Below are 19,264 nucleotides of genomic sequence, written 5' to 3' on the forward strand. Positions count from 1 at the left end.
GCAGATGTAAGGCCGGGCTGCGGCCTGGGTGCCCTGGACACCAGGAGAGGAGAGCCGCACCTTCTCCCACAGGCAGGAGGGACCACAGAAGGTTTCAGCCAGCAAGGTCTCTGCTCACTGCTGCTCTGTTCCCTGGGCTAGGCACACAGGCAACAGAGGACCAGGCCACGTGATCTTCTAACTGTGTCCTCTGAACCATGAAAATGGGGCCGTGTGCAAACTAGAGGGGAGCACGCGGAGTCTCTGGAATCCCGCCTGGCAGCTCTGGTTTCCCTTCCGCCTGTGGGATTTCCCTTTCTTCTTCATGGAGCTCCCCGGGGATGCGCTGGTCTCCTAGATCAGTTTAGAACAGATCTTTGGGAAATGTCAGCTCCCCACAGTGGTGGTGGAAGGTCAGAGTTCACTGGCTTTGGACACAAGGACCTGGGATGTGGAGCCCCGTGTTTTGCAAGTAAGAGGGGGTGTCCCCAAGACCTTGTAGGCGCCAACGGCAGAGATATGTGGCCCAGAGGCTTCCAGGACCAAGTGACCAAGAGTGAAAATGAAAGGGCTGGTGATGCCAGGGGACAGACAATCCCAAGGGGTCCTCTGGCTTAGGAATGTCCCCACAGGACCTGACCCAGAATCTTCCGTGCTTTTTTCAGTGAGAAATAAAGATCCCAAAGCATCCAGCAGGGACTAGATGAGAAATGGTGGGGAGTCACACAGGGAGGTGTTTCTAGCCCAATCCCACCCCGAAGGGAGACCCAGGTGGCCTCCGGACACAAGGTACACATGAGGACACTCCAGGGACCAGGTCTTCCTGAGAGATGATGGCTTTTACCCCAATTCCTAGGATGTGAGAAGTAGGCTGTTTTTCCCCTTCCTTGAAAAAGCGAAGCTACAAACAATCCCTGTGCTGCGTACCTGACTCCCTGCTGTGGTGGCAGCTGATCTAGAAGTTTCTGCTCTTATGGTGACTTTGGCCTCACACCCAGCATTTCTCTTCCCTCCCCTCCTTATATAACGAGCCGGCCTCTTGAATAGAATGGGTTTGTTGGCCGCAAAAACAAAAACAAAAACCCCAGCAAACTCCTTGTTTGGATTCGTTAGCGCTGTGGTCTGTGACCTTGAGTCCCCGACTGGGAACCACTAGTTACTCTGTGCCCATGGGGTCTCCAGTCGGGCCCTGGGATTTGTGTCTCCCGCCCTCCAGACATCCTGAGGCTGCCCGGTGACCCCGGCTTCCCCCTGCTTCCATCTGGAGCGTGAAGGCCAGAGCCCTCGCCCCGGGGTCTACACTGGACGGCTTGGCCTGCGAGAGGGGACGTGGGTTTGCAGACCTTGCTCCCGGCCCTCCTGCTGCCTGACCCCAGCTAGCTGTTCCATCTCCAGGTTTACCTTCTCTGCCGGAGATCCCCGCGGCCTCAGGGCCCTGAGTCTGGGCGTGTGCAGTACACCTGCTCCCCTGTGTTCCGGAAGGACTCAGAGCCGTGGATGCAGGACCAAAGTGACCACTCCACCTCCTGTCCCCACATGGACTGATGACCACAGGCCTCTTGGGGCGGCCCAAGGCGGCCCCTCAGCTAGACTGCAGGCTCCCTGCTGTCTCCTGTAGAAACGACAGGAGGTGGGTGATCGAGGCCCAGAGTGGTGGGTGATTGGTTGGCCGACAGAACTGAGGCCATCTCTGCCTATTTGCTGCTATTACTTTTTTTTTAATGGATAGACTTCTTTTTTTGAGAAGTTTTAGATCTACAGAACAATTGAGCAGAAAGTACAGAGAGCTCCCTTGTACCCCCTTCCCCTCCCCTCCAGCATCCCCTGTTATTAGCGGTGCATTTGTCACAACTAATGTTACAACTAATACACTATTATTAACTGAAAGTCAGAGTTTACATCGGGCTCATTCTTGGTTTTGTACGTTTTATGGGTTTTGACAAACGTATAGTGACGTGTATGCACCATTACAGTATCAGAGTGGTTTCACTGCCCTAAAAATTCCCGGTGCTTTGCCTGTTCATCCCTCCCCCATCCCCTGGCAGCTACTTACAGGTGTTTGTCCTGCCGCCTCTGGGCCTGACCCCAGGGTGCACCCACCAGGGGCAGTGTGACCCATCACGGCCTTGGGACTCAACCCGGCATGTGGAAGGGAGTCTGCCATCTCGGTGCCAGGAGGAGGGATGGCCTAGAATAGAATTTGGGGGCTGGAAGGCCTTTGGAGGAGCTCCAGGGTTCAGACCCAAATACCTCCTATCTCAGGTGAGGAAACTGAGGACCAGAGGTGGGATGTGAGTTTCCAATCAGCACAGCTGGTTGGAACAGAAATCTGTATCCAGGCCTCAGAGAGGGCATAGGTTCAATTCAGCTTCTTTTTTAACAATAGGAGCTAAGTTAGTAAAAAAGACCAAAAAATAAATTTTGCAAAGAGCTAGCCACTCGCCTGTTTTGAGTGTCATCATTAACCTGCCCTGTGGGGGACTCTGGCCCAAGGTGGGGTGCCTGGAACCCTCAGTGGCCACTGGGCTCTGAGGGAGGATGCCGTGTGCCCCCAGTGCCCCCTGTTCTACCTGAGAACTCTGAGTTCCCACGAGGAGCCGCCCGACGTGTGCCCTGCGTGTGCCTGGCATGTGCCCGAGGGGCCCCGGGCAGGCCCTGCCCTGGAAGGAAGGGGAAGTGGGCAGATAGCATCTCCTGGAGCTGCTGGTCTCCACGTACCTGCTGCGTCAGGCTTTGACGCACAGCACCTGGAGCCCTTCTGTGCAGAGTGCCCTCCAGCCTTCCATCAGATTGAGGGCGCTGAGGTTTCTGTGGCTCCCGGAAGTTCCCGGAGCAGCTGCTCACCCTAATGGCCATGACCCCAAGCGTGGAGGAATCCCAGGAAGTAACACATTCACACAAAGCCAGTGGATGACAAAGGGCAACTTGGAACAAGAGCTTTGTCGCTGGACGCAAAGATACCAAGAGAACTGAAATTAGGGGATGACCGACCTTGTGTAATAATCACAACTGACACCTGGGTGCACAGGGCAGCCAGGCCCGTGCTAGGGGCTCCGTCTGTACTGTGACTCTGCAGGACAGTCGTTATCATTTTATGTAATGGAAACGTAAGCTAGAAGGTCAAAGTCAACTAGAGAGAGCACGGTGTGATAGAGAACTTGGCTAGAAGTTGCAAGACCAGGATTTGGTTCTGGCTCGGTCATGACTCTACCATGTGGCTTTGAGCAACTCACTCCAATCTCTCTGGAAACCTGTTACCCCACCCGTAATGGAAGGGGATCAATTTGGAAGATTTCTGACATTTTCCAATGGCGACACCCTACGACTGCGTTATTTCCCTGGTTTAGGTGTCAGGAGACCAGGGGGTCTGCAGTAGGCCTGGACCAGGGGGGCACAGGTGCTGACAGATACCACTCTGGAGGGGTCTCGGTGGGTGGTTGCCCCCAGGGCTGTAACTGCTGTTCTGGGTCTGGGGCGACCTGGGACTGCTGGGGTTGGCAGGACCCACGGTGGGTCAGAGCAGCAGTGCCCACTGCACAGAGGGCCAGGGGAGGGATGGATGCGGTTGGATGAAAGGGGAGGTGGGAATTCCCTGGCGGTCCATTGGTTAGGACTCTGCACATTCACTGCCAAGGGTGCAGGTTCCATCCCTGGTTGGGGAGCTAGGATCCCACAAGCCATGCAAAAAAAAAAAAAAAAGGGGGTCAGGGGGAGGTACGGAGTTGCCTACCTCCCATCCATGACAGTGATGAGATGTGATTCTCTGTCTCCATTCTGTGTGCGTATTTCTGGGCACAAAGTACAAAGAGAGGTCAGAGGGCTTCAGCCAGGACAGAGGGAAAAAGATGGTGCTCATCCCTGTTCACTCTCGTGACATCTAGAAGGACAGGGGGTGTCGGCTCCCCTCTGAAATCTACCCGCCCTGCTTCAAAGCTCATGCAGTGTGCAATTGTTCAGACTTTTTTGTCCACAACGCAGTAACACGTATATTTTATTCATGTCTATGTGTGAATAATTGAAACAATTTTAGGAAACAGTGAGATGCATCCTTATTTTATTCTAATTTATATTTTGGTGGTTGTATAATCCGCTAAATCGATTTCACGATCCACTGGTGGGTTGGCACTATTAGTTAGAAAACTGTGGCTAAATGCTCCTGGGGCAGCCACTTCAGCCTGGGATGAAAGTTAGAGCGAATAAATAAAAGCACCTTCTTCGTTACGCTTACTTAGTGCAGAAGCCCTTGCGTTCTATTCAAGTCCCTGGTGTTTGCTGCTTCCCCTGAACTCCTTGTACTTTTCAATCTGTGACATGTGGTCACGGAGCAGGTGGTGACCCACAGGTAGGAATGGAAGAATCTTTGGGCACCTGCAGAAATGTTTAGGAAGAATCTTTTGATAAACAGTTTTATAAATATGGACACTGGATATTCTCCAGATTCTGAGCTGAAAACTGTGTGGACTTTGGCTCCTGGGCCAAGTCCCAGAGCCACATTGGGTAGGTGGTTGAGAGCAGAAATTAGGTCTCTAAGCCCTGAGTCTTGCATAAGAGCCCCCTGCATGGAGGAGGGTGTGTCTCGGAGCTGCCAGCAGTGCTGTGACCTTATAAACATGTTCCCTGGGGGCTCAATTTTATTCTCATTCAAGTTTTCTGTCCTGCAGTTTGTCTTGAAGCCCAGACCCAAAGCATGTGATTTTCTCCCTGTGGTGCCCCCGCTGCCCGTGGAGCGCTAGGCAGGTGGGTGGAGAGGCAGCTGTCGGGGGCCATTTGGGGCTGCGGGACGCACCCAGCAGCGTCTCCACTTTCCCTTGCGGTTGCTTTTTTCCTTCATGGAGGGGACTTAACATGTGGGAGGCCCGATGACTAGCAGAGTCACCTAGCTGGCCGGGCAGAGGATGGCGCCCACAGAGGGTTCAACACCAAGGCTACCACAGTCTCCGTTGGTGGTTTGTCATTTTACTTGTGGGTAAATAAACCCTCGCCAGAAACCCAGCGCTGGTCTTTGCAGACCCTCTCTTAAAGTTTGTCTTAGTAAAATCATGAAATGTCAGAGTTGAAAACAGCCCTAGAAATTAAGGGCCGGCTGTCCTCTGACAGACAGCCCCTTCTGTTTGTCCTTGCTTTCAGATGGGCCAGGTGGCCCAAGAGATCCCATTAGAACATCCTTCTCTGATCATGAGGTCTTGGTGTCTCCTGTACCCTAGGCTGTCATCAGTCATTTACGTCTCGGTGTGAATGAGCTTCTTGGCCCCTTTTCCAGTGTCGGTTTTGTGTGGGGAAAGACTCCCATTTGAGTCCTGCCCGTGTGTCCGGCAGCGTGGAGGAGCGCATTACTGGGTGAATAAGCGTCTCCCTGCTGTCAGCCGACTGTGGTGGGTGGAGGGAGACGGCGGGTAGGTACCACACAGCAGCGTCACACGCCTGGTGGACACTCACACCACTTACCCAGCAAGTGACACGAGAACAATTCTCATCATTCCACAGGTGACGCTAGAGTGTGATTTCGGGACTTTTCCAACCTGCTGTTCTCCTTTACACATTGTAAATCTTCCATGACAGTAAAAAATAGGACTATTTGGGCTGCTTCCTGTTTTTTACTGAACCTGCAGGAGTGAAGACCTTTCACACCTGTCTTTTCCTCTCATCCATCTATCTCCCTTGGGGATTTCGAGGTCCTTGACAAAGTCAGGGCTCTGTGTGTACAGAGACCCCCCTGCTGACCGAGTGGGCCCCACTCCCCTCCCAGGGGTAGCTGACTGTCTCCAAACTGCCACCTTCCTGCGGCCAGACTCGCCCAAGGTCAGCACCCACCAGCTCGAGGGTGGTGGGGGGAGGGGGTCTAGGTTTCTGTATCAGTCAGGGCTCGGGAGACAGAACCAAGAGGAGTGAGAGATACACATAGTGTATACGCATATACACATCCTACATGTGTGTCCTTAATATACACACATATATATATCCTTAATATATATTTATCATGTATTAATATATTAAGTATATACAATGTATACTTAATATAAATATTAACTAATAGTAACAGTTGTATATATTACATGTATTACACATATTATATTAACTTATATCATTATATATTATATATCACAATAGGATATTAACTGATATATGTTATTTATATTATAAATATAATTATAGTGTTAAGATAATAAATATTACATATCAAGGGATTTGTTTTAAGGAATTGGCTCATGTTGGTGGGAACTGGCACATCCTGAATCCGCAGGGCAGGCCAGCAGGTGGAAACTCAGGCAGGAGTTGATGCTGAGATCTTGAGGCAGAATTTCCTCTTTCAGAAACCTCAGTTTTCGCTCTAAGGCCTTCAGCTGACTGGGTGAAGGCCAGCCACGTCGCGGAAGGTGATCTCCTTAAACCCTGCTGATTATAGATGCTAACCTCACCTACAGATACCTTCACAGCAGCATCTAGCTCAGTGCTGATTAAACCACTGGGCGCTGTGGTCTGGCCAAGTTGACACATGAAATTAACCATCACAGGCTCTGTGATGGCGCCTGGTCATCAGAGCCCAAAGCGCTCTCCTCCGTAACACCACTCTCCTCCCATCACCTGGCTTGGCCTAAAACACCACCTGTGGAGACTGGGATTGTTCTGGATCTGGGACCTGCAGCCCCGACCGTATTTGCTGACAAGAGCGTGAAAGATGCCTACGATGGGCTCTGGGGGGGCTGCAGCAGACCAGGCAGCTCGGCTCCTCCCCTGTGTCTCCTGGGCCCCCCCAGGCACTTGCCTCCTTCCCTGCTGACCGTGAGCTGACCCAGATGCCCTGCGTCCTTCACCCAGCCTGCCCCTCCCACTGCCTCTATCCGGGAGGGGCTCGGGCTGGAAGAAGACCAGAGGCTGGGGCCTAGTCCTCAGTGGTTAGCAGAGGCTGGACTCGACCTGGCCTGGGAACATTTGCCTTTAAGAGGTCACTTTGGGGGCCTGAGCTGGGAGGGTGTGGAGGGAGGGCCCTGGGAATGTGGATCAGGGTCCCCAGGCGTCCCACAGCCCAAGTCCCTGTTCCCCTCTGCACAGCATCCTTGGCTGTAGAGCCAGGAGGCCACGGGTCCTTCCAAGGTTCCATTTACCTCTGGTCAAGCAAAGGCTGCCCACAAGGCAGGGCCTGGCCCCATGGCCTTTCAGCGGGAAGAGAGCCTCTGGGGGTGGCCTGCACTGTGTAACCCGCTTCAGGATCGCCAGGCTCCGGTTATTAACCAGTCTGTCTTCTGCTTGGGAAAGGGATAAAGACGGCTCTCTAATTACAGGAGGGGCGGCTAGCGTCTTTGCAGAAGCTCCTCACCTGATTTCAGACCCAGGTGGAGCGTGAGAGACTGCCCTGGCTTCCCAGGTCGGTGGTTGCCCCGGGTGACGCCCTTGGCCTCTCCGTGGCCTTGATTGGTGAGGCCGGAGTGCGTCTTGGCCAGTGGCCCTGATGGAACCCAGTTCCGTGTGAGAGCTCGCACTATGGGAAGGGCCGTCTTTTTTTTTTTTTAACCTTTTTTAAAAATTGAAGTATGGTTGATTTACAGTGTTTCAGGTGTGCACAGCAAAGTGATTCAGATATATATATATATATATATATATATTCTTTTTCAGATTCTTTTCCATTATAGGTTATTACAAGACATTGAATATAGTTCCCTGTGCTATACAGTAGGTCCTTGTTGTTTATCTAGTTTACATATAGCAGTGTGTATCTATTAATTCTAAACTCCTAATTTATCCCTCCCCTGCTTCCCCTTTTGGTAACCATAAGTTTGTTTTCTATGTTTATGAGTCTGTTTCTGTTTTATAAATAAGTTCATTTGTATCATTTTTTAGATTCCACACATAAGTGATATCATATGATATTTGTCTTTGATTTACTCCACTTAGTATGATAATCTCTAGGTCCAACCATGTAGCTGCAAATGGCATTATTTCATTCTTTTTTATGGCTGAGTAATATTCCACTGCATATATGTACCACATCTTCTTTATTTATTCCTCTGTTGATGGACGTTTAGGTTGCTTCCATGTCTTGGCTATTGTAAATAGTGCTGCTTTGAACATAAGGGTGCATGTATCTTTTCAAATTAGAGTTTTCGTCTTTTCCAGATATACCTCCAGGAGTGGGATTGCTGGGTCATGCGGTAGTTCTATTTTTAGTTTTTTAAGGAATCTCCATTCTGTTCTCTATTGTGGCTGCACCAACTTGCATTCCCACCAACAGTGTAGGAGGGTTCCCTTTTCTCCACACCCTCTCCAGCATTTATAATTTTTAGCCATTTTGTTGATGGCCATTCTGACCGGAGTGAGGTGATACCTCATTGTAGTTTCGGGAAGGACCTTCTTTTGTATCATCCTATCTGGTCTGCATAACATTGCCCTGTGATACAGAAGGCACTATAGCCTCATTTTACAGATTGAAAAACTGAGGCCCTTGGAGACTAAAATGCTTTGCTCTATGCCAGAGTTAGGGGAGAGCTGAGGGGAGAATGCGGTCTCTTGACTACTCTGGTCTAGGGCTTCTGAAGCTACTTGTTGAGAAAAGAGTTTACTGTCTGTTGCTGCTGTGGAGCTGGAGAGGCCACTGGGTGAGGAATTGGGGACAGCAGTGGGGCAGGATACTCCCTTAACACCAAGGAGGGTCAGGCTGCCAGATTTCTGCCTTTTTGCACGGCCCAGGGCTTCTTTCTTGGGAGAAAGTCCTGCCCACCGTGGGGCTGAAGCACTTTCCCTCCCGCTGTTGGTCAGTAGGCATCACATGGGCACAAAGACCCAGGGTCGTTGGCCAGGGCAGCAAGGGAGCCCCCAAACAGCTATGTGAATCAATCCTGGGACCACCAGGTGAGGGGAGGTGGGAGGGTGGCCGCAGGAGCGAAAAATAGTGGTTTTCTTTTCTCTTTTATATCAGGAAGCCTCTCACAGTGCACTCAGAAACCATGATGTCTTCTGTGGAAAATAAATAATTCTGGAACTTCTCCGAGAGTTACGTTTAGGCTTTTTCCCTAATTTGTCCCCTGTCCCTCCCCTGTTGCCGAGTTCCAGTGATTCTGGGTTCGTTCCTTATTTTTCTGAGAGTCGTTATGTAACATGACTGTTCTCAAAGGCTCCAAGTGACCATGACTCTGGTCACCGCCCCCAACATTAGTATCAAGAATTGCCCGTTTGGTGGTTTTGAGGGATTGAGCAAAGCCAGTCCATCTGGAGACGCCTCCCTTGGGTATCCCACGCAAGGGCCTCACCAAGGCCTTCGCCACAATTCCAACAGCTCGGGCGCAGACGAGGTTGGATGGTGCGAGCAGCCCCCATGTTGGTGACAGGGAGCACGGGGGTCAGGGGGACAGGCAGGGCAGGGGGCCAGGTACCCGTAGTCTGAGGACACCACTCACGGCTTTCCAGAATCATGCTGAGCATCCGCTGGGATGCACCTGGCATTTGTACTAGCGATGCATGTCCTTAAAATTGAGGGACCTGGGCTTCCCTGGTGGCGCAGTAGTTGAGCGTCAGTTTGCCAATGCAGGGCACGCGGGTTCGAGCCCTGCTCTGGGAAGATCCCACATGCCGCAGAGCAACTAGATCCGTGAGCCACAACTACTGAGCTCTGCGCGTCTGGAGCCTGTGCTCCACAACAAGAGAGGCCACGATAGTGAGAGGCCCGCGCACCGCAATGAGGAGTGGCCCCCGCTTGCCGCAACTAGAGAAAGCCCTTGCATAGAAACGAAGACCCAACACAGCTAAAAATAAATAAATAATAAAAATAAAGGAATTCCTTTAAAAAAAAAAACTATAAAAAAAAAAATTGAGGGACCTTAGCTATCACCTGAGAAACTAGAGGGTTAGTACTGAAGAAGCAGATTGAGACACACATTAAGATAGAAAGCCAGACATGTGTGTGGGTCCTGACCCACTCAGCTATGAAGCATCAGCAGGGAAGCAAGGGGCACCCCCTCATCCCTCCGTTGGTGGAGCCCACACCGTGTCTGGAGACTGTGCCCTGAGCTGGGAGAACAGTGGAGAGTATTTGGTAGTTTGAGAGATGAAGAAAATTATTTTGATGACAAATCCTAGAAGATGAGAGGCATTTTATTCTCAACCCAGCAGCGCCCCCTTAAACTGGTCCTGATTCCACCTGCTGTTTAGCCCAACTGATAAGAACAGAGAATGTCTGAGCTAACAGGCATTTTCTGAAATTATCTAGCTAAACCCTCTCATCTGACAGATGGAAAACTGGATTCAGACGTGCCCGAGATCCCCCAGATCCCCAGATAGTAAACCACAGAACTGGGCTGGAACCCGGCCTTCCGGCTCCATCTCTGTGAACAGGTCGTGTTCTTATGTGCCCGAGGGGTGTGGGCTCGTCGACACCCAGACAGCGCCCTGGGTCAGCTCTCTGCACCCGGGTAGCCCCAGATGCCGCTGAGGGACACTCTTTGGGCTCAGGTCTGCTCAGCAGGGTAGGAGCACAAAACTGTCCTCAAAGTGTTCCCTCCTCGGTAGGAGTCTAACGGCTGGTAATAGCACAGGAATGTTCTGTGGTCACCCTGACGTTTAAAACCCCTCGTTGGCCCTTAGGTGCAGGCCATGGCCCCTGACACTGGCAGCCTTTCTGTTTGTCCTGTGTGTGCACTTTCACCAGGGCTCTTTCTGGGGTAGCCCAGCTGCATCAACAAAGGAGTTTTGTAAGACAAAGCATCAGAAATGCTGAAAAGGCAGAACTATATCTGACCGATACACACCTACTGTCAAGGCTAAGACGGGAGTAAAACAACCCTCATTTCTCAAGAATTCACACATCAGTTGGTTGTAAACAGTATAGAGAAATGTTGGGATAAGTGGCCAGGGAGTGGTTGAGCTGCCAATAAGACCCCAAACTACACAAAATGTGGATGATCGAATTTGGTGGTGGGATGCTTGATACTTTTCTGTCCTTTGCCACATCAGCATGAAATGCTTCTTAAAAAATTTCTATTGAAGTACAGCTGATTTACAATGTTGTATTAGGTGAATTACTTTTAATTAAGAAGTAGACCTTAAAGAGACAGTATCACAGGCTGCCTTGGTAGTGAATCACGGAACTGTACAGACCCTTCTCCATCCGTTCTCTCCTCCTGTGATCTCACTGTGCCACGGAGACTCACTTTGCATAGAAGAACCCTGTATCTTCACAGCCTCCAATAACAAGTTGCTTTTTTAGTCCTTTTTTTTTTTCAGTTTTTTGGCTGTGTTGGGTCTTTGTTGCTGCGCACGGGCTTTCTCTAGTTGTGGCGAGCGGGGGCTACTCTTCGTTGCGGTGCGCGGGCTTCTCATTGCGGTGGCTTCTCTTGTTGCGGAGCACGGGCTCTAGGCATGCAGGCTCAGTAGTTGTGGCACGCGGGCTCAGTAGTTGTGGCTCGCGGGCTCTAGAGTGCAGGCTCAGTAGTTGTGGCGCACGGGCTTAGTTGCTCTGCGGCATGTGGGATCTTCCCGGACCAGGGCTCGAACCCGTGTCCCCTGCGTTGGCAGGTGGATTCTTAACCACTGTGCCACCAAGGAAGAGTCCCCCGGGTTGTTTTTGGTCACTGGAGCTGAGCCATCCCAAGGCTGTGGGAGGGTTTAATAGAAAGAGCTCTGAGCTGGGAGTGGGTGGACCTGGGTTATAGGGGCTGCTTGCTACTGTCTGGTTGTCTGGCCTTGGGCAAGTGGCTTAACCTCTCTGACCCTCTGTATCTTCATCTATAGACTGGGGCGATACCACTTGCCTTTCCTACTTGTATGGGCTCCTCTGAGGACCAAATGAGGCAACAAATGGAAGTTTTAAGGACATTCTAATGGCAAATTAATGACAGCCCTGCTGCTGAGACCTTACTTTTTTGAGTTAGACTTTTGGCTTTTGCCTGAAATTCTGAAGAGGGGCAGGGATGGGGTATTAAGGTTGGCTCGCATCTTGGGAATTTTCTCAAACCTGGGGCTTTTCTCTTTTGTCCTGTTGCTTTCCTGACAGGCGACTTTATCAGCCCAAATCCTGAAAATGCACTTTCCCCAGAGACCCTGCTATTTATCTCCGGAGCACGTGATCAGGGTCTAAAATACAGTGTGTGCAGCTGAGGACAATCCCAGAGGACAGAGCCATCTCTTGGTGCCTCAATGTGGCCCAGTGAACTGGCCACCCAGCACCAGGGAGGGTCGGAATGCCTGCCGACGGGGAGAGCGAATTCAGGATGGCCAGATGTGGACACAGCAGTGAGGGAGGCACAAAGCTCTGGTGGGCGTTTAAACTTTAGAAACCCCGTGAGCAGGGTGAGCTCCCGGTGCCTGGCCTTCTCGAATGTCAGCCGAGCTGAGAGGCCAGGTCCCCATCGTTCCACCTGCTGAGAGTCTCGTGGTCACCGCTGCAGTCGGAGATTTTCCCACACCAGCCTCCACGGTGCACACTGTTTCCTGGTGAGCTCGGGGAGGTGAGAGCCGAGATTAGAATCGTGGAATGTGGGATGGGGGAGCCTTCCAGCAAAGTCCACTACTGGTGCCAAGGGACTTCTCTGTGGGGATGCTTGACCGAGGAAAACGCACCGTGCGCTGCCGTAGTCGCTGATGTGGTGCCCTCCTCGTCTCGCTCTGGGCGGGACCAGCTTCAGGGGACCAGCCGCAGGCCCTCCCAGGGCTCCAGGCAGCCTGGGATGGGAACGAGACCCGCGTCCTGGTCTCGGCTCTTTCGAGACCGCCTTGTCCTGAGTCACTTAACCGCCAGGGCCTCAGTCGCTAGAGCATGATGGTTCCATGAGGAATAATCGAGTATGTGTGACAGGGCTTTGGTGTGTGGGAACTGCTCTGCTGAACAAAAGTGAGAGGGTAATGATTATTTGAAACCGCAGAGGAATGTACTCATTAAAATAGGAGCTAAGCGTCCACGCCTGGTTCCTCCTCCTCCTTAGTGACCTGCAGTCTCGCGGGGTCTGCCCGTTCGCCGCCCCCCCGCCCATCGGCACAGGTGTGCACCCCCTACACGTGCTGCCGGGGCAGGGGCTGCCTTGTCCAGGAGTTGATTCAGACGCTTCTGCACACCTGCTGCATGTGGCGCAGAACAGCGAGAGGAATGCTCTCCCCTCACCCTTGACCGGTTCACAGTCCGGTTAGAGAAATAGACTGATAAATGATAAGTCCTGTAATAAAGGTAGTCTAAGGTACTGTGGAAGCACAGATAAGAGAAGAATGAACTCTGCCTGAGGGATCGTATCTGAATTGTGCTTTGCATGACAGTAGGAGTTCACCCTGTGAGCCAGGATCCTGGGGCTGGGAGCTGGGGGCAGGTGGGCAGGAGGAAAGGGCTCCAAGCTTCAGAGAGGCGGTCAGCTCCATCCTGCAGGGACCCAAGTGAAGCGAAGTCTGTTCTCCCAGGAAGGAGTTGTACGGTTGGCGAAGGGTGACCTTGAACTGAGGAGCTGAGACAGCATTCCAGGCAAAGTGTCCACAGTTGCACAGCTGTGTTTAAAAAGCTATCAAGGTCCTGCCTGGGCTCTTGCTGAAAGAAGGAGACGGGGTGCAGAGCACATCAGAAATAAGGCTGCAGAGGTCGGCAAATCCCCGGGGCCTGTATTGGAGCCTGCAGGGCCCGGCTGAGAGCTCCTGACTGTGAATCACCCGTGGGAAGCTGGTGGCTCCCCGTCTGGGCCGCCGGCTGAATCACCATGAAGCCTGCACTGCACCGCAGACCAGTCAACTCTGTGGTGGGACCCAGCTCCTGAGGTGCAACCAGCCTGGGACGCTGAAATAAACCAGCACCAGAGAGGCTGAGTCTGGAATCTGCCTACGTAAGAGATTGCCGGCAAGTCCCAGTGGACTATGTGTGGGAGCCATTGCCTCGGCTATGGTGGAGGCCCTGGGGCTTTAGGGCAGAGGCCAGCATAATGGGGCCACGGTTTTAGGAATCACTGTTCTAGCAGAGGTTTGCAGATAGCTTGAAACAGGCTAAGCTGAAAGATTTGGAGAACAATTAGGAAACCCAAAAGAGAGCTGGGCAAAGGAGGGTGCAGACCTGGACCCTACAGCAGAGGGGTTGGGAGGGTGGAAAGGTTTAAAAGAAAGATTAGGTACACAGAAAACTACAAAACGTTGCTGAAAGAAATTAAAAAAGACACAAATAAATGGAGAGACCTCCCACGTACATGGATTGGAGACTTAATATTAAGATGGCAATACTACCCAAAGTCATCTACAGATTCAATGCAATCCCTATCAAAATCCCAATGGCATTTTTTTGCAGATATAGAAAAATGCATCCTAAAATTTGTATGAACTCTCAAGGGACCCCAAGTAGCCAAAACAATCTTGAAAAAAAAAAAAAGAACAAAGTTAGAGGTCTCACACTCCCTGATCTCAAAACTTATTACAAAGCTACAGTCATCAAAACAATATGGTACTGGCATAAAGACAGACATATAGACCAATGAAATAGAACAAAGAGTCCAGAAAGAAACTCTTCCATACATATATGGCCAAATGATTTTCAGCAAAAGTGCCAAGACCATTCACTGGGAAAAGATAGTCTTTTCAATACATGGTGCTGCTGGGAAAATTGGATATCCACATGTGGAAGAATAAAGTTGGACCCTAACCTTATTATACAATATACAAAAACTACAGTAGTTCCCCTTATCCACAGGGAATATGTTCCAAAACCCCCAGTGGATGCCTAAAACCATGGATAGAACTGAACCGTGGATACTATGCTTTTTCCTATACATACATACCTAGGATAAAGTTTAATTTATGAAGTAGGCTCAATAAGAGAATACCCAAATTGCCAGTGTCACTCCTCTTGCACTTTGGGGCCATTATTAAGTAAAATAAGGATCACGTGAGCACAAACACTGTCGATACCGCAACAGTCGAATGGATAACCAAGACGGCTACTAAGTGACTGGCGAGGGGGTAGCACATGTACTGTGTGGATATACGCTGGACAAAGGGATGACTCACGTCCCAGGTGGGACAGAGCAGGACAGTGCAAGATTTCATCAAGTTACTCAGAATGGCACGAAATTCAAACCTTATGAATTGTTTATTTCTGGAATTTTCTTTTTTTTAAATTTTTATTTTATGTTATTATTATTATTTTGGCCACGCTGTGAGGCATGTGGGATCTTAGTTCCCCAACCGGGGAACGAACCCGCGCCCCCTGCAGTGGAAGCACGGAGTTTTAACCACTGGACTGCCAGGGAAGTCCCTGGAATTTTCTTTTTTTTTCCCCCTTATTTATTTATTTATTTGTCTGCGTCAGATCTTAGTTGCCGCATGCAGGATCTTCACTGCAATGTGCGGGATCTTTTAGTTGTGGCATGTGGACTCTTAGTTGTGGCATGCATGTGGGATTTAATTCCCTGACCAGGGATCAAACCCGGGCCCCCTGCATTGGGAGCATGGAGTCTTAACCACTGGACCACCAGAGAAGTCCCTGGAATTTTCCATTAAATACTTTTGGACCCTGGTTGACCTCAAGTAACTGAAATCTTGGAAGGCAAAACTGCTGATAAGGGGGGTATTTCTGTAACTCAAAATGGATCAAAGACTTCAATATAAGAGCTTCAACTGTAAAACTTAGAAGAAAACAGGGGAAAAGCTCCATGACATTGGATTTGGCAATGATTTCTTGGGTATGACACCAAAGCACAGGCAACAAAGTATTGATAAAAATATCAACAGATAAATTGGACTACATCAAAATTAAAAACTTCTGTGCACCACAGGACACAATCCACAGAGTGAAAAGGCAACCTACAGAATGGGAAAAAAATACTTGCAATTCATATATCTGATAAAAGGTTAATATCCAGATTATATAAAGAACTCCTACCAACTCAGCAACAAACAAGCTGGTTAAAAAATAGTCAAAGGACTTCTTGAATAGACGTTTTTCTAGAAAAGATATACAAATAGCCAACAAGCACAAGAAAAGATGCTCAACATTAGTAATCATTAGGGAAATGCAAATCAAAACCACAGTGAGGTACCATCTCATACCTATTAGGATGGTTACCATAAAAAACAAAAACTAAAATAAAACAGAAAGTAATAACAAGTATTGGTGAGGATGTGGAGAAACTGGCACCCTTGTGTACCACTGGTGGGAATGTAAAATGGTGCAGCTGCTACGGAAAAAGTATGGGGGTTCCTCAAAAGTATTAAAAATAAATTACTATATGATCCAGCAATTCCACATCTGGGTATATATCCAAAAGAAATGAAAGCAGGGTCTCAGAGATATTTGTACACTCACTGTATTAGTTTGCTAGGGCTGCCATAACAAAGTATCACAGACTGGGTGGCTTAAACAACAGAAATTTATTTTCTCACAATTCTAGAGGCTAGAAGTCCAAGGTCAAGGTGTCGCCAGGGTGAGTTTCTTCTGAGACCTCCTTCTTTGGCTCGTAGATGGCCATCTTCTCTCTGTGTCTTCATGTGTCTTCCTTCTGTGTCTGTTTCCTGATCTTCTCTTCTTATAAGGACACTAGTGCTGCTGGATTGAAGTCTTATTGGAGGGCCCATCCATATGACCTCATTTTAACTTAATTACCTCTTCAAAGACCCTCTCTACAAATACAGTCACATTCTGAGGTAATGGGGGTGGGAACTTCAAACCTATGAGTTTTGAGGGGTACGCAGTTCAATCCATAACACCTGTGTTCATAGCAGCATTATTCACAGTAGCCAAAACGTGGAAGCACCCTGTGTCCCTTGATGGATGAACAGATAAACAAAATGTGGTCTATCCATACAATGGAACATTATTCAGCCTTTAAAAGGAAGGAAATTCTGTTACACGCTACAACACGGATGAACCTGAGGACATTATGCTAAGTGAAATAAGCCCGTCACAGAAAGACAAATACCGTACGATTCCACTTACATGAGGTCCGTAGAGTTGTCACATTCATAGAGACAGAAAGTAGAATGGGGGCAGGGGGTGCCAGGGGCTGGGGCAGGGGGCTGGGGAGTGGTTGTCAAATGCATATGGAGTTTCAGTTTGCAAAGGGAAGGGCCCTGGAGGTTAGTTGCCCAACAGTGTGAATGTGCTTAACTGTACTGAACTGTACACTTAAAATGGTTAAGATGGTAAATCTTGTGTACATGTATTTTACCACAATAAAAAAAGGAAAAAAGAAAAAAAACAAAAGGTTAGGGATGCAGCAGCTTCTCCCGGTGGAGGACTGCCCAGGTGCGGTTCCTGTCCAGGCATGGAGGTGTCCACCGGGCAAGAAACAGGAGGAAGGGGGAGCAGGGTGACGGGGACGCGATGACTTCATTTTAGACACCATGAGTCTTTGGCGAGCTACTCCCCCCAAGGCCATCTCTCTGGGCCACGATGTCCTCAGGCTTTTCTGACCGCTTTGCCCCAGCGGCCAGCCCTCCCATGCGGCCCTGTCATCTTTCCAGGAGGACACACTTCCTTGGGCCACATTCGCGTCATGAAATGAAGTCCTGCGCATCGGCCTCTCCCCAGAGCGCCGAGGTGGGCTTTGCCCTCCCCTTTTCTGCTTTCCTCCCTTGCTCTTTTCCTTCTGCCCTGCGGTCCCGGCCTCTTCTTCCTGCTCCTTCCCTGGGGAGGACGGGAAGGGAAGCTGGAGGTGGGTCAGGATCTCCGAGGGGGGGCCAGCACGTCTCCACCCCTCCTTTCACCTTGTTGGCCCTCCGCATCCTCCCTGGTGCTTGACATTCGAGGAGGACTCGGGGAGGGGCTGGTGATACACACAGAGAGTCAGGAGCGGCCCTGGACGAGGCCAGACAGGCACCTGAGGGTCCAGGTCGTTGACCACGTGCTCTCTTTCCGTCCTAGGACCTGAGTTCCTTTGCCATGCCGCTCCTGGATGGAGACCTGGAGAGTTCAGAAAAGCATCCATCTCGTAAGGTAAGCCACCTTCCTCACAGCTTCTCACGGCTCACCTGAGGTGCCACTGAGGCAGAACTCCCTCAGCGCGAGCCCAAGACACATCCACCCGTGCTTCCACCTGTGCTCTCACCTGTACATCCACCTGTGCTCCCACCTACATGTCCACCTGTGCTCTCACCTGTACATCCACCTGTGCTCCCACCTACATGTCCACCTGTGCTCTCACCTGTACATCCACCTGTGCTCCCACCTACATGTCCACCCGTCCTCTGACCTGCGCTCCCACCTGCGCTCCCACCTGCACTCCCACCCGTGCACCTGGCTGCGGCCGAGCTCAGCCTCACACCTGCCAGGCTTCACTCCTTTCTCTTCTATTCTCTTCCCTCTGGGCTCCCCAAAGAGGGCAGAGGTGATGCCGAAGATTGACAGTGAGCTTGGCACCCTGAGCGCCCGAGGAGCTAATTAGCGAAGAGAGGAGGTTGAAAGCATCAGTGAAAGCGGGATGTGGAGACCAACTGTCTCCCCCGCAGGCGGGAGCCCCTTCTCCCTGCCCGTTCCTCGCCCCGTTCCTCTCCCTTCCGTCCTCTTTCCCCCTTTTCCTTTCCTCTCTTGAACCCACGTTCTCCCCTCTCCCGCTGGTCAGTCTTTCCTCCACGAGGAAGCTGGGGCCGTGGAGGGCAGGCAGCCGAGGAGTGCGCGTCCCGGGGTGGGTGGGTTTGCCATGGCAAGCAAAGGGAGGTCAAGGTGGCCTGCGGTCAGGGTGAGTGTGGGGCAGACGGCTGGGGCGGCTGGTGGGCCGAGGCTTCGGGAGGGGCCGCCGTGGGCAGTGTCTGAGAGCAGAGATAAGAGCTAGGCTGAATTCTTTGGCCCTGGAGGCTCCACGTCCCTCATCCCACCAGGCTGATGGCAAATGTGAGTCTCCATCATTATTGGGACTTCCTTCCTAGATTGTGCAAAGGTCCTGGGGTCCCACGCAGCACCTACACTTGGGTTTTAAATGAAGAGGCTGGATTTCAGGATGGTGAAAAGACTTTCCCACAGTCACAGGGCTGCTTAATAACCTAGCCGGCTTCAGTCTGGGTTGCTTGGTGCTCAGCCCAGTGTGCGTTGCGCTGCGTCTGGACACCCTGAACTGGGGCCAGTGGCGCAGGCCCTGCAGGGAAGTGTCCTCAGCCGGACAGGTACCGCACAGAGGCTTCCTGCCCTTTCTGGGTCATCTCTGCATCTTTGTACCCTGTGACTAAGATCCCCATCTCCTTAGGGGACTGCAAATCCTCAGTGACTGCCAAGCTGAATGTGGACTGGACACTGGGCGGCCTCCTCGCCCATCTAGGTACCACGCAGAGTTCAGTGGAGGGGCCACAGCTGAGCTCCCCTTTATGGGTGCTCTTGACTCAAGGATGCCAACCCTGGGAGTTCCCTGGC

The 19,264-nt window shown here is 50.9% G+C and overlaps 1 protein-coding gene across 9 annotated transcripts in view; it reads left to right on the forward strand.

The window, feature by feature from the left end:
* Positions 1 to 19,264, forward strand: part of PRKAG2 (protein kinase AMP-activated non-catalytic subunit gamma 2) — a 285,917-nt gene that overhangs the window by 60,455 nt on the left and 206,198 nt on the right. For 8 of the 9 annotated variants that reach the window (XR_005021237.1, XM_036863641.1, XM_036863639.1 and 5 more), the window contains exon 2: positions 17,786 to 17,857. Coding sequence is in view for 8 of the 9 variants with exons in the window: in XM_036863641.1 (XP_036719536.1) it covers positions 17,786 to 17,857 (72 nt within the window). In the remaining variant the exon portion in view is untranslated. Of the gene's footprint in view, positions 1 to 17,388; positions 17,462 to 17,785; positions 17,858 to 19,264 lie in introns of those variants that run through there. The other variant, XM_036863643.1, reaches the window with a different exon arrangement.

Source organism: Balaenoptera musculus, chromosome 9 (genome assembly GCF_009873245.2).
Source record: "Balaenoptera musculus isolate JJ_BM4_2016_0621 chromosome 9, mBalMus1.pri.v3, whole genome shotgun sequence".
NCBI lineage: Eukaryota > Metazoa > Chordata > Mammalia > Artiodactyla > Balaenopteridae > Balaenoptera > Balaenoptera musculus.